Source organism: Heterodontus francisci, chromosome 43, assembly GCF_036365525.1.
Source record: "Heterodontus francisci isolate sHetFra1 chromosome 43, sHetFra1.hap1, whole genome shotgun sequence".
NCBI lineage: Eukaryota > Metazoa > Chordata > Chondrichthyes > Heterodontiformes > Heterodontidae > Heterodontus > Heterodontus francisci.
Window position 1 is genome coordinate 27035352 of NC_090413.1, and position 18645 is coordinate 27053996.

The 18645-nt window shown below is 42.0% G+C and overlaps 1 protein-coding gene across 1 annotated transcript in view; it reads right to left on the minus strand.

Annotated features, from left to right (window-relative positions):
- Positions 1 to 6934: 6934 nt before the first annotated feature.
- LOC137355764 (voltage-dependent P/Q-type calcium channel subunit alpha-1A-like) overlaps positions 6935 to 18645 on the minus strand; it is a 644715-nt gene continuing 633004 nt past the window's right edge. The window contains exon 51 of the mRNA XM_068021264.1: positions 6935 to 7067. Coding sequence (XP_067877365.1) covers positions 7044 to 7067 — 24 coding nt within the window. The 3' untranslated portion in view covers positions 6935 to 7043. The remainder of the gene's footprint in view (positions 7068 to 18645) is intronic.

Below are 18645 nucleotides of genomic sequence, written 5' to 3' on the forward strand. Positions count from 1 at the left end.
ACATTCACTCACCACTGACCAGCACCCCTATAGAGAGGTCAGAGAGAAAGCTTTAGTGGCTTCAGGATGTGCCCGGCTGCAGACTGCAAGCAACATAAAGACTGGGGAGAGAAAAGAGCAGAGGGGCAGGGCAGTGCCAGAAGCCATGCTACTACACACCATGCAGAATACAGACACCACTGTTGCAAGGTCATCTCTTTCATTTGCAGAGTCATGGACCTTGTAACCTCTGCTTCAAAACAAGCAAATACTGTTGGATAAATACCAGGGGGAGGAATGGCAGTTGATGGAATTGCATAGTCCACTGGATGTGTTCCCAGGTTTTTTTTTTGTGGGTCGTTAATCACTGAAGTAATACTGATCTGTTAAAAAAGAAACATGCACATAACAAGCGACTGGAAACGACTCTAAACCTCCAGCAAACAAAGGGTGCAACAAGTTCCATTCCACAGTACTGAGAACGTGGCATGGGTCGCCAACTGCCAAAGTTCATTAGACTGGTCTCCATTAGACAGCTCCATGATTGTGCCATCTGGGATTCACTATGGGGAATGGTACAACAATTTATCAGTAATCCAGCTTCACTTCAGTGGGATTGCAGGCTGATGTTCTGTTACCATAAAATCTAGATTATAAGTAACACCCCTTCTAAAAAAAATACATTTTGGCTACAAAAAGTTGCTCCTTGTGTGATTAAGGGCATCACAAATGTGCAGTAAGTTGTCACTTATAGATGGGATTTTATGGTAAATATTTGGGTCTTTGCTTTCAGTGACTGTCTATGGAGAGAAGGGGATACAGCAAAGAAGCATTCAAGTAATAGTTGGCTGCATTTAAAATTTACATTGACAATCAAATGAGTGCAGCAGAACCATGTTGACAGTTGCCCTGGCCAATTACTGAAAGGCCAGAGACTTGTAGAATGTGGATGCTTTGCTCCTAATGCAGCCATGTTTTACCTGGTTCAGCAGGATTCTGGGTGGACTCGACTTGTAAATTATTGGAGACAAGATCTCACCAGTCTGTAGGCGGCAATTTTACTCCCTTGCTCTATAAGTCGACATATTTAACAGAATGACACAACAGTTGGTAGCCAGATCAAACTAAATGCTACTGGTTCCTACTTTTTCACATCAACAGGCTGTGCCTGGATAGATCTGCCTCTTTTGGAATTCAATTTGATAGATGTTGCTGTTATAAATTTAACAAAAGTATTCCCTTTCCTAGTTTCCTGGAATACATAAATGCTATTAAAAGACACAGGCACATTTTCCATTAGACTCCATCCCTTCCTGGACTTTATTTTTACATATTACATCATTTCAGTGGTCCTTTCAATCTCTGTCCCCTAAGCAGCAACTGAGTAATCCCTTCAATTCTGCTGCTTACAGGAAAATAGGAGCGTGAAGTTGAGGGGAGAGGGGTCATGTTGCGATGAATGAGTGTGTCCACCTCTCAGTTCTGGAAAAAAACCCTCCAGAAATAAGCCATTGTACTCCTGGATTCCTTGTGAATATTAGGCCATTATCAGCTTAATTCAGCTGCAAGGACCCAAATCCCATCACGGAGGCAAGTTGCTGCAATGCCAATAGATCAGGTTGGTTGTTAAACTCTGCCATCTTGCCGAAAAGGTTAACCAAAAATGGTTTCTGTTATTTATAGATAAAACAGTAAGCGTATGAATTTTAAAAATGGCACAGAGTTACATGCACTGGGCTATCTATATGTAAAGTTCAAGAAAAATTACTAAATGAATAGCTGATCAATCGTGGCTTTGCTCACCAATGGTGCGGAATCTTTACTAAACAGTTAGCTGCTAAGGTGGAGCCACATGTTCAACCTGGCCTCTCCCTATAAGGCCACAGCTCAGCTACTTGCTATGTGGAAGTAGACTAAGGGAGGGCAGAGGAAAATTGCTAAGGGAATTTTTTCTGGCATTGATGACTGTCCATAAAATCTTCAGTGCCTGTCTTTGGGGAGAGACCAGGTTGTCAAAGTCAGAAAAACCAGCATTACTGACTGTCTTTGTTTTTTACATAGCTTTGATATTTTGAATCAATTTAGGATGGTTAAACATATGGCTCGTGCTTCTCCAAGAAGAATTTTCACAAGACTGATTCAACATCAGAATTCAATTTCAACAATATCACCACTGAGCACATACATATTACAGTAAGACAAACAGCTCTGTGAACTAGGGAAGGGAATATCATCTCCCGTTAAGTGCCATGATACCATTTCCTGAGAAGCTTGTCTGCACCACAGAAAGTGGAGCAGAGACATGGAGCGTTGAGATCAATAGGAAGGAGAGAGGTAGGCAGAGCTTTTAATCAATATTTTTTTTTGGGGGGGGGGGGGGGTGGGTGGGGGGACCCACCAACACATTTAGATTTTCTTTTGTCCTAGAAACCAGAGATTAATTTAGTCTGACCTTCAGTCAAAAGTTCAGGACAGAATTTTAGCCACAGGCTTTTGCTTCCTAACTGTACATCATATTCATCCAGTAACTGATAACATTGAATACTGAGTAGCTTATAGCCCTTTACACTAAATTATATTCCATTCCCCACTCTTTAATTTTCTCTTCTCCTGTCCTGAAGGTGTTAATTCATACTGGAGTTTGGTTCCATAGGCACTAGCAGCTCTCTAGTATCCTGACCAAGTGATCAGTCTTCATAATCAAGCCTGGGACAGCAAGTGTGAATAGACTAGGCATCTGAGAGGATTGTACAGCTGTCCTTGAACCCTGTCTTCACTTGACATCTACACACACATGAACTACAGCTAGGTAACTACCAAGAATGGGAACCCTGGCTGATTTATTTTCACTGACTTTCACCAAGGGGTCTGAGGCCAATGGTACCACACCTACCACTGCCCACTGTTGGGTGAGCTAACTTCGGGCAGACCGGGGAAAGTAGCTGGTTTCTTTCTGGCCTGCAAGACTCAGCTCTACACCAAGCAGTGTATTTACTCACCAATCCACCAGGGTTGCCATTAAAACTAATTTTAAAATGACATGAGTTGGAATACAAGAATCACTGAAGCAAACTAATGAACTGAGATCCTCCTCAAATACAGAACAGGGAAAGAGTAATGGCACCAGCCACAATCAATTATGTCTCTTTGTAAGATAAATGGCATCCAGAGAGACTATAGAAACCTTTGTAATCTTACTTCTTAAGACCATCACTAATAATAAGACAAAAATAGAATAAGAATTATTAAATATATATTCAATATGTTATGATCATTACTTTCTCTTTCTACAAGCTGCTCCCCAAATGATCTGCCTTGTAGCCTGTGTAAGACTGTGCAGTTCAAGAGTTACAGGCTGATGCACCAACACACAGAGTGAGAGGGCATCGGGACAATGAATTCCCATGTTGTCAGGGGAAGTTGCCAAACAGGTCCAGGCACTCCCCCAGATAACTGGAGAGTCCACCTGTTTACACTCAATTATATTCCATTACCCACTCCTCAATGCACACCATTTATTACTGTGATGCCACTACAATGACTATATTGCTTATTGAGGTGCGGCCCATCAATAGGGAGGGAACAGAAAACATTCCCATTTTAGCAACAAGCATTCGCAGTTCAGTTGTGCCATCAGGGGCAGGTAGCCTAGTAGACAGTGTGGTTAGGAAAGTTAGTGAGTGATTCACTACCAGCTGCTTTTGTGTTTCCTAGCACCTGGTTAGAGCATGGCAGCCTGCATGCCCACCTCTCAGGTGAGATATCGGATATTGTGTAGGCTGAGCACAAAGGGGATGGAAAAAAATGTGTTTACCTTTGATGTATTTACCTTAGCCAGTGGTGAATTACCAAAAACTGTGAGCATGACATCTCATGAGTGCAAGGTAATCTGCACAATCTAACAGGCTGGTGAGACCCAAAGTCTGCAACATAAACATCGGGTACATGTCCCTGTATTATTCCTGTAACCTGTACAGACATTTGTCAGTGAGACTCTTACAACTCTATTTGTAAACACATAGCAAGATTACATCACATGTGGTTTAACATGTGCCAGGAAAGGCCATCATTTATCTGCACACTTTTTCCAATGGGCAGTGATGAAAATGAAGCCGTGAGCAGTGTAATTTTCCATCTCCAGCATTCGCCATTCAATTCCGATAAGGTCAAGTTTAATGAAAGAAGCTTGAGGACAGGGGAGAAAAAAAGTTTCTTTTTTTTAAAAAAAGCTTCAATATCTTGGAGGGGAGGGGTGAAAATGCAATGGATGTTTACTGTGACAATTCTCTACCTCTGCTCCTCTCCTGAAGCTACTGACTGCTGGATTAAGACTTAGTGGATGCCAATCACCCTCAGTCACCTTGCCCAAGCAGTGCCTGTTGGCTATTCGACTTTGGGAGTCATTGCCGCTACGCTCAATCCTGCCTCACCTGACATCTACTTCCAGGAACCAGTTACAGTCATAGTGAACAGGCATAGAACCTGGGTAATTACCCCTTCCCAACCAAGGGCAATAAGATTAATTGTAACATCTCAGCTGCCACTCTGACTGAGATCAACTAACACAGTATGCTCCAAGGTATTCAACCTGGCCCCATCTCAATCTGTAAGGCTCAGCTCCTCATTGAATCTCACCGAGCCATCACTAAATGTTGATTGACCACAGTCATTCAAACTGTGGGAAGCGATAACGGAATGGTAGAATCTTGGCTCAGTGTCATATTTTGGGGGTCACAGAATTCCATCACTGCTCTAAAACACCTGAACTTGGTGGGGTGTTAGACCTGCATGTGTTCAGTATTATCATGTCAAGATATTAAATATAAAAGATAAACCTGGAATATCACACTTGAAATGAAACAATGATGGATTGAGAAGAAGAGGTTGCCCCACTCAGGAACTGGGGCTCATACAATAACTGAGACTACAACCTCTATCCACCAGGCAAGAACTTTCTCCTTTAATGTTGTTTTGTCATTTTTGTGTTGTTTGAGGTGAGGGATATTAACACTCCTGAACTTTTCAAACAGTATCAATTTCAAGAAACTCCAGGTTAATGTACAATAGATGCAGAGTAAAAACATGCCAGAATGGTAACCTAGGGAAAGTGTTTCTACTGCACCAGTTTGCTTCGATACAGGTTTGTACACCAGCCACCAGTATGATCTCTGAGTGAGATTACAATTAATATGTAACTATAGGAAATTTGGACTTGCACCAGCAGGAAATTGGGTTTGGACTTTCTACAAACCTCATCTTACAAAGGATCTTGGCATTCCGCAGAAAGAAACTTTCAACCACTTAGCCTGGGCTAGATTTAGAGCCTGATCCCAGAGATTAAAAGATAATGTTCTGAATTACTGTTGACTGTGGAAGGGGGAAAGTGATGCATTTTGACCCTTGGGGTATCACAGCATATTTTAGTGTATAAGGCAGCCACTCAGCAGTGTAACAGTTTTTGAAGCATTATTGAGAGTACGTACAGCAGACAGCCTGTGCTTAAACCATGGTTCAATCCTGAACCTTTTGGACTTATTGAAACATTTGACACCATCGTTGCTCAGATTTTCTGCAACAACAACTTTCTATGGTGACAAACAGTTAGACGCTAACTCCATTAACACAAATAATATTTAAAATGACAGACTGTGAAAAGAGTCTGACACACAGGAACCCTCAGTACAATTGCACCTCTTCGTGACAGCAGCATCTGTACTCTTCCTTGGTTCCTTTCTCCAGCTGCAGCCACTTTCGCCAAGGATAATGCTGATGCCTTAATGTGTTGGTGAATATCAGACGATCGGATGACTGCAGGGAAAAGCCTATAAACAGCTTGTCACAGACTTACAGAAAACATTGGAGGAAAGCATGAACGAAAAGCCTTTGAAGTTGAAGATGCGCCAGTGGATGGGTGCTGGGGAAGTCTGAACCAAATGCAACGAACTTGGACTGGCCTAACCACCTGTGGGCAAGCCAGATCATTCAGTCTTCCAGTTCAGCAAAGCTGAACACACGTGCGTCCAACTGTTACTCAAAAGCAGAATATTCTCCAATTGCATCTCATCGCAATACATATAGCTATTCCACACTTGCATATCAGGCTTGCAACAAACTCTCCCCCGACATTGTAACATATTTCAGCCACTGTATCATACACCCCAGGAACTTCCGAGAGCATTCATTAGATATCTCAACACTGACAATGTAACAAGACTTTTTCACATACATGTATCAGCATTTCCGACCCACTTAAAAATGTTAAAAATGTACCCTTGTTCTGTGCCGCTGAGATACGGTCAAAAAAACTATTGCTTATTTTTCATTCGCAGGCAGCCAGTCTAGAACGTGATGCCCGAGGTATGATGCATTGGCATAGAATATTTTCTATATACATCTAGAAATGACTTGTTATATTAGCAGACACTTAAAAACATTCACATGACATTACTTTAAACAAGTTAACACGGTCATTAAAATAGTTGGCGAGGGAATGTCACATGAACGGATCAAATGCTCGGCCAGTCATTTCTAAAAGAGCCCCTCAGTGCATCAGACATAGTATTACAAAGAATGCCCTCTTATCCCACTAGTACATACTTCCAGATCTTTCTTCAACAGTGCATTGGTTAAGCAGAGAGATGACAGACAGGGACCAATGAAAATGTTCCCAAATAACAAATAATACATTTCTGAAATTCTCTTTCCCTCTCTGTCCCATCCCCAGTGATGTGTTCAAGCCTTTTGACAGGTTTTGTTGATAATGTTGCTCAGAGACGCAGCTACCTATGAACCTACCAACAGTTACCGTCTCTCGTTACTCTTTACAAAAACATTTTTCAGCAGTCAAGTTTTTGTCAATTGTGAAATCAACAGTAATTTTAAAAAAAACCTTACAACATTCTTGAAACTAGGACAGAAATTCAACCTGCCTTTAATGAACACTCCACCCCGTTTCTTTCATTCTTTGACTTAGAAAAGGGACTAATTTGAATTTTGCCCTTGCATCAGTATTGCTACAGTTTGAGTGTCGCCGGATTCAGATGATGCCATGTTGTCGATCGTGGTTAAATATCTGCCGATGGTGAGGTCTGTAAAGTGATTTAAGTTTTTGTAAAACATCATAAACATTAATTTAAATATATCATTGCTTGAGTTGATTTTTCACAACTCTAAATCACTGCATTCACTTCCCTAGTAAATCCTGATCTAGACTTACGTGAAGTTTTAGAGTTTGACCCAAATCCAACGTGTTTTCTTTAACCCACAGAGTACAGCTCGATCTGGGACAATTGCTAAAACGGCACCATCCATATCACAATAGATAGGAGGGTTCCAATTGATTAGTCTTTACCTCCTTGTACGTGGGGAAACCCATGCTTGATTTCTGTGAGTTGAGGAGGGTCATGCTTGGGAAGAATGAGACACTTTTCCAATTTTATGTCAAGCACCGCCTCCCCTCCCCGACAGGTGTAACCTGGATGAATTAAATTTTGATTGTTTTTGTGCTATCGGCTCCAGCCATAAGGAACTTGACCGAGACTGGACAAATTAATTTGACATTGGGCCTTGGCAGCTTGACATCAGTCTGAGCTGCATGCAAAGTAAGGGCTTGGAGGTGAAAAGACAAGAGATTTTTCTTTTTGCTTATCTGTATCAGCTGGTCTCTATAACATGGCTGAAATATATTTTTGGGCTTTTCGTCACCAGTAAATGATTAACTGGTACAAAGTGTGTCAGTAACCACACTCACTTGTGCAGTTTTAATATTTGAGTTTTATTCCGGGTGAAGTTCATATTTATGTCTTAATATGAGAAAATAACATCAAGAAACACATCTCTACAGAAAGAGCAGGGAAGGGCCAAAGCAGCTCTGTGGATTGAGAACAAAAAAACAAATACAAGACATGGGGCTTTTCCAGAAAATCTATTTTTAAAATTCTTTCATGGGATGTGGGTGTTGCAAGCAAGGCCAGTATTTATTGTCCATCTTCTACAAATGTCTTTATAACCAGCTTGCTTACTCCCACAGTGTCTTAATCTTTCCCCTCTTTACTTGCACAAACTACAAAGCTTCTTTAAATTACATTGTTGTTCATGACCTTTGCTGCTGTTTATTTATGTGTACAGTTTGACAGTCTGCACATGGCAGAGGTTGAGGAAAAGATTATTCCTGACAGAAGAGATGAAGGGAGGTTGGGAGGGTGATTTGACTAGTCTCTCTTGGCCTCTCATTCACCTACCATTGATCAGTATAGTGCTGTGTTGGGACAGGTTGGCTGGTAGTAAGGGGGTTTGGTTTGTGGCATGGAGAGCATAGGGAAAATACTTTTTAAAAAATTAAGGTTGTGGGAGCATATCTGTGACTGAAATCAGTCGGAGGGAAATTCAAGATTAGTTTCTGTATCCTGATGGTTTTGTGATTTACAAATCTAATCAAAATACCACGGATTCTCCTGCTTTTAAAAACTCTGCCAAATAGTCACAATTCACTTAGACCTGTTAAAACAACCTGATGTGCTTCTGTAAGTTTACAATTTTCTCTGATCATGCTTATTAAGGTGGTAATCTCACTACGCATCCAGTCCTCAAACAGTGCATTTCAATGGGTTTGTAAAGGCCTTTGTGGAATTTACCTTTCCACTATTAATTAATATGCAAATTGTATATTCATAATATTGAGGAATGTCATCAAAACTTTATTTAGCTCCCTTTCCTTCCCTGTGGAAAACTGTCACTGGGATACCTGTTTCTTGAGGAATGGGTACAAGGTCTTGGGTCAGCTGTTTGTTTGGTTGCAAAGTCTGTTGTGATGGGCACCCAATGTAGTGAGGACACATACCAATTTAAAATGTGGGGGTCTCCTGAATGCCCCACAGCTCCACAAAAATTCCACAAGACTCCTCTGACCTCCAAAATAAAGCCTCAACTAACATTTATATACTGCTGATCTGCAACTTGTGTCTAGGTCTCAAATAACTTTTCCAAATAATAATTACTTTAAAATTCAGACTGGATTTTCCAAGTTATAGCTGAAGTTATCACACTTATACTATATTTAAAAAAAAACCTTCTCCATTTTTACACAGTGTCCTTCTGGTTTTGAGTCGCTGTGCATGTTTGTAAGAGTGGGTGGGGGCCTGGGTGTATTCAGAAGAAAGGGGTTTGAACCATTGGAGGACAGTAATAGGCTTCAGATAGTTTCACCTCTATGGCAGTTTGATCATTGCATTTGGCTTAGTCAACAGCAGTATATTTCAATATCATAACAAGAGGGCAAAAGTAGGCAACAATGGAATGTAACAGTGCTTATATGGGAATGAGGTGTTGGGAGACTGGAAGAGATTGTGAGGTCTTCAAAAAGACAATGAGAGAGGGGAAGGGTTAAAGCAGATTGTGAAGGTCAGCTGTGTAAGATGGAGGTTATGAATCCATAATCTTATGTTATCTTGATTAATTAACTATTAAAGCTATCATGTACTGCCTTAAAATAAGCAGTAGATATATGTAAATACTTTAGCAAGCTGATATTTGTGGTTGGTTTGGAAATGGTAGTTAAAATGGCTAGTTAGAAAAAAAATGATGTATGGAGACACACACTAAGACAGGCACACACAGATGGTCAGATCTATGTCTTAAATATGGGGCTGAATTTTAAGGGAATGATGTGGATGGGTATGGAGGCATGAGATAACATAACATTGGGATGGGACACGTCGGACAGGAAGTCTGATGTCATGATGTCCCATCCCGATTTTGTCCATGGTGGCAAACATGGAGGGCGAAGGCCCGACAGTGAAGTGGCGGGCAGGTATTTAAGCTAGTTAAATGGCCAACTGAAAGCGATTTTGTGTGTCAGATGCAATTTTATAAATGGCGCACAGGTCTCACGGGGCTTCAGAGTCTCGCCTCCTTGAAGGAGGTGACATCGATATCTGCACCAAAACGTTGCGGACTGCGGCATCATGCACATCATGTCTGCCTGGAAGGGGAGGCTATCAGAAGGCCAAACATCGAGGGCCTGGAAGGGCCACGAAGAGAGGGCTGAGCTTAGTGTGTTAGGAGTGAGGGGAAGGTTGGCTGCACTGCAGGGGAGCCAATTTAAGAGGCTAATGGGCAAGTGTCACAAGTCTGGGCATCAAGACGGGGCAACAGGCAGGGGAAGACTGCCTTTCAGGAGAAGCCATTTATCATGGGCCTCATTCACCCAGGCATCCGGGACTCTGTTGAATATGAATTGCACCTGAGTGAGAGGGAGGGCCAGGCACCTTCAGTGGCACCACAACGGACTATGAGTCCATAGACTTCTGTGGCCTCTGGACATAGAAACATAGAAAATAGGAGCAGGAGCAGGCCACTTGGCCCTTCGAGCCTGCACCGCCATTCCATACGATCATGGCTGATTATCCAAACTAGGTACCCTGTTCCCGCTTTCTCCCCTATCCCTTGATCCCTTCACCCCAAGAACTATATCTAACTCTTTCTTGAATATATTTAATGATTTGGCCTCAACTGCTTTCTGTGGTAGAGAATTCCACAGGTTCACCACTCCCTGGGTGAAGAAATCCCTCCTCATCTCAGTCCTAAATGGCTTATCCCTTGGCTGGCACAGAATGAGGTACCCTCCAGAAAGATTGTACAGACCAAGGCTCAAAGTTTCCAAGAGGCAGTGCTAATGAAGACTATGGCTCTTCAGGGGGGCCATCACTGACCAGTGCCCCAGGGAACTGGGTGACAATCCAATGCCAGTGACCCTGAAGGTCATGGTGGTGCTGAACTTCTACGCCACTGGATCATTTCAGGGATCCACAGAGGGCATTTGTGGAATCTTGCAGTCCATGGCATATCGGTGCATCAAGGAAGTCACCAATGCCCTGTTCAGAAGGACCGGAGATTATGTGCGTTACCACAAAGATCCCAACTCACAAGCAGAGAAGGCCATTGGTTTCAGGGCCATCACTGGATTCCCACAGGTTCAGGGGGTCATCGACTGCATGCATGTGGCCATCAAGGCTCTGCAACACCAGCCAGCGGCCTTCATCAACAGGAAGTGTTTCCACTCCCTCAATGTACAACTGGTGTGCGACCATCATCAATGGATTCTGCAGGTCTGCGCACGCTTCCCAGGAAGTTGCTACGATGCCTACATTTTGAGGCAGTCCCCGGTTCCTGAGCTTTTCCGCCCTCCCTCCAGCCTTCAAGGATGGATCTTTGGAGACAAAGGCTACCGACTGAGGATATAGCTGCTGACTCCTGTGAGGAACCCATGCATGGATGCAAAGGAGAGGTACAATGCCTGCCACAGGACAACACGAGCTCCATTGAGCAGGCCAATGGTTTGCTGAAGATGACATTCAGGTGCCTAGATTGGTCGGGGGAGCCCTGCAGAATGGCCCACAAGGGTCTCCTGTATCGTCGTGGTTTGCTGTGCACTGCACAACCTAGCCCTGCAGAGAGAGAAGCCAATGAGCAATGAGGAAAGTGAGAAGTGGACTGCCTCCTCAGACGATGAGGACTTGGAGCGGCATAATGGGCAAGCTAGGCCAGATGAAGAACCTCAGGGGCAACATGACACTGGATATGAGAGATGCGCAAGGGAGGCTCACGATGCCCTTATACATTCGAGTTTGATATGATCCTTTATAGCCCATGGTCTGGCATTAGTTAATGAAGGTCTCTCTTCTCTTGCAGGCTACTTGACATAATGCACCCAGGACAGCAGAACAGTCCAGAATGTGGATTCCACTTAGGCCACTATCAGGAAATAAAAAATGCCATTTTGAAGTAGGGAGTGAGGCTTTGCCAATCTTCCCGGCCTCCACAATGATTCTTTATTAAATTATTCATTCTCAGGATGTAGGTACTACTGGCTAGACTGGCATTTGGTGCCCATCCCTTGTTGCCCCAAAATGGTGATGGTGGGGATTCCTCTTGAACCGCTAGTTGTTTGATACAACTGAATGGCTTGCTAGGCCACTTCAGAGGCAACCATGTTGGTGTGGGACTGGAGTCACAGACAGTAAGAGTTCAGACGGCAGCAGGTTTCCTTTGCTAAAGAAGGATAGTGCACCATTTGGGTTTTGCTGCCAATCCAACAGTTCCATGCTGATTTTTTAAAAACTGAGTTTACATTCTCAAATTGCATTGGTGGCATTTGAACTCACATTCTCTGGGTTATTTGTCCAGGCCTCTGGATTACCAGTCTAGTAACATAGCCACTACACATGTGATGCTCCATAGGGAGCTTTGCTCCAAAAAGAGGACTACAGCCAACTGAGGCAATATGGCCATTCTTTTCCTTATAAATAAATATGTAAACGGTGGGACCTGTAAGGCCATTATCTCATTATCGGTGCACTTCACCTCATGGTGCGATATTTTCATTGTAATTTGAAAGCAACATATAAAAAAAGGAAACATCGCAGACTGTGCACTGCAGAAGGTAATACAAGGAATTTTTTCCGAGCTGTTACAATCTGCTGTCGTAACTTCTACAGAAGTGCAGAGGAAGCCCTGTAACCAGGGCAACGGAGCAGAACGAGCGCAGTTCTGAGGCCTGTGGGCCAATAGCTTTTGAAGCCATGTGGAGTTACCACTGAAACAAGTATAATGGGATTTGACTAATTATTTTTCTTCCACAGCTATAGGAATTCAGTTTCCTCAAAAACTCCCCCTCACAGACAAAAGCCTCCTCCCTCCATAAAAACAAGACTGGTACAGCATTCAGCAAATGCTGTATCTTCCCACATGCTAATGCAGTACCGTGGTCTACACAGGTAAGAAATAAACAGATGAACAGTGAAGTCAGTGTATATGATAAATAGGAGTTCAGTCCACTGTGAGTTCCTTCAGGCTCAAACTTCTGGACCCCATATTTTCTAAAAACACTGTTTTCAGGTATCAATGCTACTCATTGCATTGGTCTAAACATGATTTGCACACTAGTTAACTATTAAAAATCTTTCAATCATATATCAGGTTTGCAGATGATAAAAGCCATAACTTTTGTGCTCTCTACCTTGCAGTACATGAAGGACCCTTTAAGAGCAGGATTCACTGACATTTCTCATCCACAATATTTTCCAATATGGGATTTAATTTTTTCTAAAAGATTATAATGCAGAATTTAAAAAACTAAAAACAGAGTTGATTGTAGAGCTGTAAGAAATGCATGATGGTTTCGTGTAGCTGGTTGAATTGAGGGGAAGGGGTAATTTATGAATGTGAGGAATGTCCTACACTGCTGGTCCATGCTGGAACCTCCTCGGCATGCTGACTGTGATTTTCCTCAATGCCGGCGTGTACTCAGAAATTTCAAAACAGCAGCAACCTTCCAAGATTACTGAGGGAGCACATGAACAAAATAGATTATCCCTGCCCCCTGTTGTCTCCCCTTCTCTTCTGAACATGCTGATTCCTGTTGGGGTGTGAATCCCTGGCTGTAAAAGTACCTCTTATTGTGTGAGCCTACATGGTGAATGCTGGGAGAATATTCAACCACAGAGGAGTGGAGCCTAATTCTGATCATGTTCCTTTCCGAGACCCACACACACAGATGGTACTCTAGCAAGAATAGCAATCTGGAGCACTCGTCCTCACTCTCAGTTCCAGGGACACTAAGGGCCAACTGTAGCTCTGACTGATGCCCAGACTGCGATCAGATGAAGCGATATTTTGATTTGATTCGAAACGATGGATGGAGCAGCGACACAATGCTGCGACCTGGAGTTTGGGCTGTGCTGCCATTTGCATCGTCAGACAATCCCATTACGAGAAGACACAGAGCAGAAGATGGGTTTCTCCCTCCTTCAGGGAGGCAGGAAAATAAAAATCAAAGACCTCACTGCTCTCACTTTCAGGCACCTTCAGGCCAGTCGCAATACAATGATGCCACAAGTATGGAAACAGTTTCCACCTTTCCCTTCCTTTGCCTCAGAAATAACATGTGACAAGAAAATACTTAAGGAGAAGGGAGAGGAGGGGAAATATAAAATAACTTTCCCAGAGGAAAAATTCAGAAAATTCTTAAAGTGGATTTCAGTCAGACTCTAAGCCTACATCTAATAATAAAAACATGAAATGCTGGAAATACTCAGCAGGTCTGGCAGCATCTGTGGAGAGAGAAGCAGATTTAACTTTTCAGGTCAGTGACCCTTCATCATGAGTTCTGATGAAAGGTCACTGCCCTGAAACGTTAACTCTGCTTCTCTCTCCACAGATGCTGCCAGACCTGCTGAGTATTTTCAGCATTTCATGTTTTTATTTCAGATTTCCAGCATCTGCAGTAGTTTGCTTTTCCTTCATCTAATAATGTTTGGCTCCTGCAAATGGAATAGGGACTGAATCTTATTGTTGGCAAAAATGATCAGTGTGATGTCTTTAAGGTACAGGAGATACAGAAATTTTTGTATATGTTTCTGGAGTATAAGTCCCAAATAGAGAAATTAAGTAGTTTAAAGTATCTTCTGTCTGGCAAAACCCTGCTCAACAAAATACATTCCTCCCACTGCCAAAGTTCATGACAATAAATGTATTACATATTGCTAGGCAACACATACACTAGGTAGGAATTTGTTGCAAGTCTATTTGCAGTCCATACAGTAACATTCAGAAAATATTGGCAAAATAACACAAAAAGTACTTCAAAATAAAGACAGAGAACAGTATTAATCAATCTCTGACAAACTAACCCACCGTCCAAAAATATATTCCCCACTGGGATGATAAGCATATGTGCATATATGGCTGACGGCTTTCGTAAAAACAATATTATTTGAAGTTTTTTGTGTAAAGTTTCTTTTTGTTGCTGTTGTGCTGGTGCCTAGATGGATGGTTCAAATATTTGGTTTGTATTATTGGAGTAAATTTTAAGATGCCAGTTATAATAGTTACTTTGGTTGAATCAATTTCCTGTCCTCAATATGGGGCTAAACTACAGAACAGGTTTAACAGCACACCATTCAAGACCTTTCTTTTTAAATGATGGAAAAATAAATATATTTCACCTCACGTTTTGTGGGAACTGAAAAGAAACTGAACAAAAATGCCAAGCAGCAAGATGAGTGACAGCCTGAGGGGAAAACAATGCAGGAGTCTCAGTTCGAAACTGGGCTATAATTCTGCATTTTCTAAGACAGCTGGGAAACTACAGCTATCACTATTATTATTTCACAATTGATTTTCTATATTAACTACTTGACTTGGAAATATTTCTGCTCTCTTATTTGCATCATAATTTCAAAAGTAATTTGTTAATTAGGTAGCCTTTTGTGTCATTTTATGGCTGAGATTTTGGTGATGACAACTTCTGTAGTGAAGGAATGGAGATCAAAGTATAAAAATAAGATTTCCTGATTTCCAGTTTTATCTGTAGGTTTCAGGACCTGCCCCCAATATATCTGCTTCTGACCGACGATACATTTTCCTTTTGCTTTTTTTTCCACATTGTAATCAGCACATTCCTATTAGCTCCTGCATACTTTAAGGGCAATTTTCTCTCCCAACATCAGCTGAGACTCCTGCTGATGGTATCAGAAGATCTCTCCTTGTATCTACCCCTGCTGGGCAGTCTCTGGCAGCAGGTCAAGCCAGAAGTCGGGAGCTGGAAGGTACAGGCATGGTTGGTACTTCTGTTGAGCACACAATCCTTGAAGGAATTGCTCCACTGGGAGAGAGGATATGATCCTTGTACAAGACAATCCCCTCCCCCCCCCCAATACATTTAGCCCCATACAAGAACATAAACATCCAATCTTATACTTGAGTGTATAGGAGTATGTAAATAACACAACTTTACACAAAGAAGGAGGTCAGGTCAGGAGCTGGCAGCCAAGTGGATCAGAATGACAATTAAAGCTGGAGAATAGAATGCAATCAAAACTTTATGAGATCACCTCCATTACGATTCAATACTTGTGTATTTTGTAATTCTCTTTTTCCTGTTCTACCCGCTTTCACATTTCAGGTAACAGCAGCAATACTGTTTGTCCCTGCAGTGTCTTATATTAATAAATATTCTTCATACATAAATATATGTATCTATATATTTATATATTTCCCAGAAATTTATAATCTCTATTTTTGGAACTGTATTGACTATAAACTCAAATCATTATCTTATTATTCTAAGAGAACCATTAATGTATTTACAATAATGATGATGCATAGCCTCAGCAAACATTTTCACACAAAAATGCCATGTGTTCACTATTAAAGGTTCTGTTGCTGTTTACAGGGTCCTGCATTCCCATATTAGAAGTTTTCCCAGTATTTTCCTGCCGTTTCAGACATGTTGAGAATAGTGCTGATATTTTACAAGATGCTGGGCAGCTCAGGAGGACTGATACCCCCTCGCTGGATGTGGGCTTCCATGAACCAGCACACATCAATCAAAGAGGACTCAAGACCCCCTCTTTCATTCCCCTTTGACTGACACATTTGGCTAGTGCACATTCCTGCTGTACCCACAGGTAGTGCTATTGGATATTTTAAGGCTTGTACTTTTTGCAAATGCTCATCTGAGGGCAGTATTGCACTAGGGATGGGGGCTGGAGGAGCTTTGTATCATTGACCACCTTCTGTGAATGCAAAAGTGAACTGCTATAGTCTGGAGCCACACCTTCAGTGTATTATCATCTCCCCAATTTTGGAAAAGTGCATTAGAATCCACGTTATAAAAACTCATGGAACAGTTCAAATTTATTGACTGATAGCTGAACAGGCAAGAAATATGAACCAATGTAAGTAAACTGTCGTGCATCTCGAGCCTAATTCTCCTGGTTTGTTTGCCATATGCCTCCCTCTCCCTCTGCTTGGCTGTAACGGATCAGGACGAGCAGCAAAACTGAAACTGACTCTGATCATTCAGGCTTATTGGAAAAAACTTGAAAAGTGAACAGAAGCTAAGACTCCAGATAGGTCAGCCTGTGCAGCTGTGGGGTAGACACAGTGCTTGCTGCCATCTCGGTACTACCAGCAACTCAGCACACTTGCAAAACGGCCACGCATTTATTGATTCAGAAAGGAGAAAGCGAGGCTTTGACTACTCTTTCTGTTTCATTGGACGTCTTTTGTCTGCTCGTTGCGTTTTGCATCGCATTCCTCCTTTAGAATATGTGCCAGAGCCAATTACATGCTGTGTGATCTAAAAAAAAGTGCTGTTGGTACTTATTCCTTCTAAGTTTCAAATATACTGTCCCACACCCTTTTTCTTCGCCCTATATCCCTTACTGTGTTGAAACAGCACCATTTTCTACTCTAACTTCTCAACACCTTCAAAAGCTGTGGAAATTCTCATCTCCCTCAGCCTTCCTTTGCTCTCACAATTTGCAAGCTTTCAAAGTGCGACTTCTTAATTTGTCTTGCCTTGAGTCTTTACCAGGGCATGCAGGATCTGGGAGAGATCATTTCAGCTTGTAATTTCTCGGGCAACTCAATGGACCTGTTGATTCCTAGTGAGGATAAACGTTAACTTCAGAAACAAAGTCAACGAGCCCTGGACTGGGTGGACAATGAGGGCAGAGAATGAAGGAAACTCGAAGGATTGTCCAATCTGGCTGGTTGGTGGGAGTTGCAACCTGTCCAGTGCTGGCCAGTGTTTTGAATAATTCAGGAATATTGCAAATTGGACACCAGCTCAAGATTTTAACTCGTTCAAAACCCACCCACTTGCTTGGAGTTAAAATTGGGCCCCAGAAGTCCGTTTCTTAAAATAGCAGCTTGTCGTTTTCCTACTTTGTTTTTTTTTTAAGAGTCATTAGTAATTATTAAGATTTCAATGAATCTGCAGTGAACTAAAATCAGAACTTGTGTTATAATCCTGCCCAACGCCCCGCATCTCCTCATCACTCTTTATCTGCTACAGGGACTTGGCAATAACTGGGAATCCTAGACCTAAAGCACGCAGAATCCACACAATCCTGAATTAAAAAGGAGGGATACAGGGAAAGCAAGTTAAAAAAAATTTTTACAAACAATCCCAATGGATTAAATCACAAAGACACAGGAGATAGGGTTTCACACCAAAAAGCATGCACTTTGCTTTGCAGTGGGTTGGTATCTTTTGTTTGCTAAGAGTGTTCATTTTGAATGTCTTAGAGTGATTCACCTTCCTCTGCCCCTCTCATCAATCCAGAGCCCCTGGTGAGGAGCAAATGTACCCATCCTCATTCAACTTACAGGTTAGAAAAAGCAGAATTACAAATGAGATGGAAATGATCTCACAAAAGTTAATAAGTTAATTATTGATCTGGCAATTTTCTCCCCTAACCTTCCCCACCTCATGCCCTGTACGTACGCAAAATCAAAGTGCTCTTGAACAGGACCTGCTCTTTCCACAGTGTGAGAACTTCAAGAGGATTCCAGGCTGTGATAGGCTGTTCTGATGAGGCAAGAAGGCACACAACAGAACTTCCAAGCTGGTAGATGGGTTTCTTACTTTTTTCTTCTTGTTTGTCATTGCTTAGAGCCCCTCCTCAGAGACGTCAGTAGTATCGCAGGCATTCAGATGAACTTGAGTGACTGAAATGTGTACTGGATAACCTTCATTCCCCCACACAATATCAATATATATTAACAGGTAACGGATGATAAAACTCATCAATGAAACCCAGCAGTTTCCAAAAATCCTTTTAGGGTTTTGTTTCCTTCTCTTTTCCTCTCATTTGTGTT